Here is a 4,280-nt window from a genome sequence, read left to right as displayed (position 1 = left end):
GATTAGGTGATAAGTTTAAAAGGATAGTGACGAACATACTCTCCAATATCGTGGGATGCTACACTGAGTACAAGTGGATCTTTGGTGTTCTCCAATAGATGAGTTAGGATTCTGAAGAAAATATGATAAGGCAACTTTTAACATCCATTCAGTAACAGGAAATATCACATGTAAAAATTACACCTGCTATAATGTTCCATTTCACTAGCTTCTTGCCAGCATATTACTTTTCACACAATGGAAACGTACAGATGTTTTCATTATGGTCCTGGCATGTTTTATTAGAAATCTCAGGGATAAGAACTAACAAAAGAAAAAAAAAAAGGATGAAATATTCAGAGCCCAATGTGGAACACATGTTGGGGAGGGGTGTAGGCCATGCTCCCCAAAGGGCAAATTTGGAAAATTAGAAGCTCTTTGGTGCGTACCCTTGTTGTTGTTATTTTTTCATATACTTGATAGATATGATTGGCCTTTAATTTTACAGTAAATTAGCCAAAGTTCGTTAATTAGTTGAGAATTATATGCACTTTTTGGTAGTTCTATAGTTCATAGTTTATTAAAAGGATAGTGAGAAACTATCAGTTCCAATACTTACTGCTTCCCACATTTTAACTGTTACCTGAAGGATAGTGAGAAACTATCAGTTCCAATACTTACTGCTTCCCACATTTTAACTGTTACCTGAAGGATAGTGAGAAACTATCAGTTCCAATACTTACTGCTTCCCACACTTTAACTGTTACCTGAAGGATAGTGAGAAACTATCAGTTCCAATACTTACTGCTGCTTCCCACATTTTAACTGTTACCTGAAGGATAGTGAGAAACTATCAGTTCCAATACTTACTGCTGCTTCCCACACTTTAACTGTTACCTGAAGGATAGTGAGAAACTATCAGTTCCAATACTTACTGCTTCCCACATTTTAACTGTTACCTGAAGGATAGTGAGAAACTATCAGTTCCAATACTTACTGCTTCCCTCTTAAATCTGGTAAACCTTATCTAGCCCAGCTAAATCTGGTAAACCTTATCTAGCCCAGCTAACTCTGGTAAACCTTATCTAGCCCAGCTAACTCTGGTAAACCTTATCCAACCCAGCTAAATCTAGTAAACCTTATCCAGCCCAGCTAAATCTGGTAAACCTTATCCAGCCAAGCTGAATCTAGTAAACCTTATTGTACTTCAACAATAAAACTACAGTGCTTAACACTACAACAATAAAACTCTAACAAACATATTTTTACACTGACACTGAAGAGTGCTGACTTGGGACAATGCCTGTTACAAGACGTTCTCTAAGAAATTAAACATAAGATTTTTACCAGAGATTATCAAACAATAAACCTTTAATTCTCTTCTCACAATGTAGTATTGACAACAAGAAAATATATATCAAAATAAAATCTTTGACTCTATAAATTATACACTATTTTACTTTATCTAAGATGTCATAATTTTAATACTTAACCATTAATTTAAAAAATATATCTTGGATTCACTTGTCCTACTTACATATTTACTACATTCATTTCTTTGATTGCAAAAAAAAAAACACATTACAAAATATGTATACCAAACAACCAGTGTTTACCTAGCATTTCTTGGAAATATGATCAACCAATCTTTCATTTAATAAATTTGACAATACAGTTTGACAGTTACAATATTTGCTGCTTCCCACATTTTAACTGTTACCTGAAGGATAGTGAGAAACTATCAGTTCCAATACTTACTGCTTCCCACATTTTAACTGTTACCTGTTTTGTATCAAGATAAATTATTACATAACAAAGTTTACCACAACTTCATGTTTATTATGTTACATGTAAAGCAGCCATAAAGCTTTCACAAATACACACTGATAATGGAGTTTTACGCTTGAAATAGTGTCAACAAATCATTGGTAAACTTCAGATTCAGTGAGGGTGTGGAAAAAAAAAATGGTTGTAATTTGGTTTCAAAGTTATATTTCACAGAGTGTCATTTCTTCCTACAAATCATGTATGAAAAAACTGGTCCAACAAAGAACCAACTTTACTTGCTGTTCAACAAAACTGTTTAAAATGCACAACATATTTTTTCACAGCTTCTAGGACTTTCCCGTATGTCACTGATGTTTACATTAATATTATGTACTAAACACTTGCAAGAGATACCATCAGAGCAAAACTGTACTCTTTTGATGTTTGAATTCCTCTATCATTAAACTATGATCTTAACACAGTACTGGACCACCATCTTGGCATGATTATTAGGCCACAACAATCTTAACAGAAGTATTAGACCTTAAATTTAGTAGAGGCATTAAGTCATCATATTAGCAGAAGTATTAGACCTTGAATTGGGCATTAGGACATCTTAGCAGAAGTATTAGACCTTAAATTAGTAGAGGCATTAAGTCATCATATTAGCAGAAGTATTAGACCTTGAATTTAGCAGGGGCATTAGGCCATCTTAGCAGAAGTATCAGACCTTGAATTTAGCAGGGGCATTAGGCCATCTTAGCAGAAGTATCAGACCTTGAATTTAGCAGGGGCATTAGGCCATCTTAGCAGAAGTATCAGACCTTGAATTTAGCAGGGGCATTAGGCCATCTTAGCAGAAGTATCAGACCTTGAATTTAGCAGGGCATTAGGTCATCTTAGCAGAAGTATCAGACCTTGAATTTAGCAGGAACAAATTTCATTCAAGATAAATAAATATGAATTTTACTAGTACCAAATTATTGAAGTAAATGTCTTCTCCTTTGCTTATGTACTTAATAATAACATATTACAGCAAACCTAAGATAAATATAATTCATGTTTCCTTAAAAACAGGTTATTTTACACTTTTAAATGGTGTCTGCTACAAGATATCACCTGTAAAGCAACATTATCACCAAACACACGTGCAGAACCAACTTCCAGTGGTACACATCTAAAAGCTACATTTACATTTTCCATGTACATGTAAATGTGTACAAACATTAAGAAAAAAAAAGGAAAAAATTATATATATATATGTGGTATTTCCATGATTATTAAAAAACAAACAGTGATTCTTTGCTTTAAACTTACCATTTAAGGACCATCTTTGTGATAGTAGTTCTTTGCTTTAAACTTACCGGTTATGTACCATCTTTGCTCCAGTTGTTCTTTCCTTTAAACTTACCGGTTATGTACCATCTTTGCTCCAGTTGTTCTTTCCTTTAAACTTACCGGTTATGTACCATCTTTGCTCCAGTTGTTCTTTCCTTTAAACTTACCGGTTATGTACCATCTTTGCTCCAGTTGTTCTTTCCCTTGAACTTACCAGTTATGTACCATCAGTTTCTGAACACACAAGAGAGCTTCGTAACGAACATTTGGATCTTCATGAGTCAGAAGCTGCATAACCAGGTGTTTTCCTCCCAGCTGTTCTATCACACTGTAATAAAGATTCATCTTACTGTGAGCCTTCATTACAATATAAACCATGACGTTACACTACACACATCGTCTTGTTACACATAACAACTTGGTTTGGTGCGACACAGTAAAGCACACAATTCCTTCTCATGAAAACTAATGTAATACTCCAGAAACATTCTGTCCCATTGCCACAGGATATAAAAAAAGCTGGTTAGCTCTAATGTCACTGTGTGATACCAAATCCCCTGGTATTATTATCACACTGTCTGCACTTTCTCACCAGGTGGCTACTGAACTACCACAACATAACTGACTACAATTTCCTCAGACATCTTAGTCATGCTTTTTACTTACTGCTTCACATAAACACAATGGAGAACAAAGCAATGATTAACCCAAAAACTTTTATATCTATGAAAAGAAATGAGCAGTGGACATTTGAAGTAGGGAGATATTGGTAGAAGATAAATATTCTTAAGATTGAAAAGCTCCACCTAAGCAAGTTAAAACTGATAAACCATTTCTAGTTGAGTTGAATCTAATAAATCACACCTAGCCCAATTAAAATGGATAAACTGTACCTAAACCAGTTGAAACTGATAAATTCCACCTAAGCCCAACACAGTTAAGAACTGATCATATAATCACATGTCGTCTCCATACAAGACTTGGTCTACATCATTAACAGTTGACAGAGTTTAATACAGAAAAAGCACTTTCACAGTTAAGAACTGATCATATAATCACATGTCGTCTCCATATAAGACTTGGTAAAGTGCTTTTTCTGTATTAAACTCTGTCAACTGTTAATGATGTAGCACAGTTAAGAACTGATCATATAATCACATGTCGTCTCCATACAAGACTTGGTAAAGTGCTTTTTC

The 4,280-nt window shown here is 34.4% G+C and overlaps 1 protein-coding gene across 1 annotated transcript in view; it reads right to left on the bottom strand.

Moving 5' to 3' along the window:
• LOC111089750 (V-type proton ATPase subunit H-like) overlaps window positions 1–3,477 on the bottom strand; it is a 7,516-nt gene extending 4,039 nt beyond the window's left edge. The window contains exon 1 of the mRNA XM_022402781.1: window positions 3,299–3,477. Within this exon, the coding sequence (XP_022258489.1) occupies window positions 3,299–3,462 (164 nt within the window). The 5' untranslated portion in view covers window positions 3,463–3,477. The remainder of the gene's footprint in view (window positions 1–3,298) is intronic.
• Between the last annotated feature and the right edge of the window lie 803 nt (window positions 3,478–4,280).

The sequence above is a fragment of the Limulus polyphemus genome, unplaced genomic scaffold (genome assembly GCF_000517525.1).
Source record: "Limulus polyphemus unplaced genomic scaffold, Limulus_polyphemus-2.1.2 Scaffold7259, whole genome shotgun sequence".
NCBI lineage: Eukaryota > Metazoa > Arthropoda > Merostomata > Xiphosura > Limulidae > Limulus > Limulus polyphemus.
The sequence above is the reverse complement of the archived record's forward strand: the minus strand, read 5'-3'. Positions and strand labels throughout refer to the sequence as shown.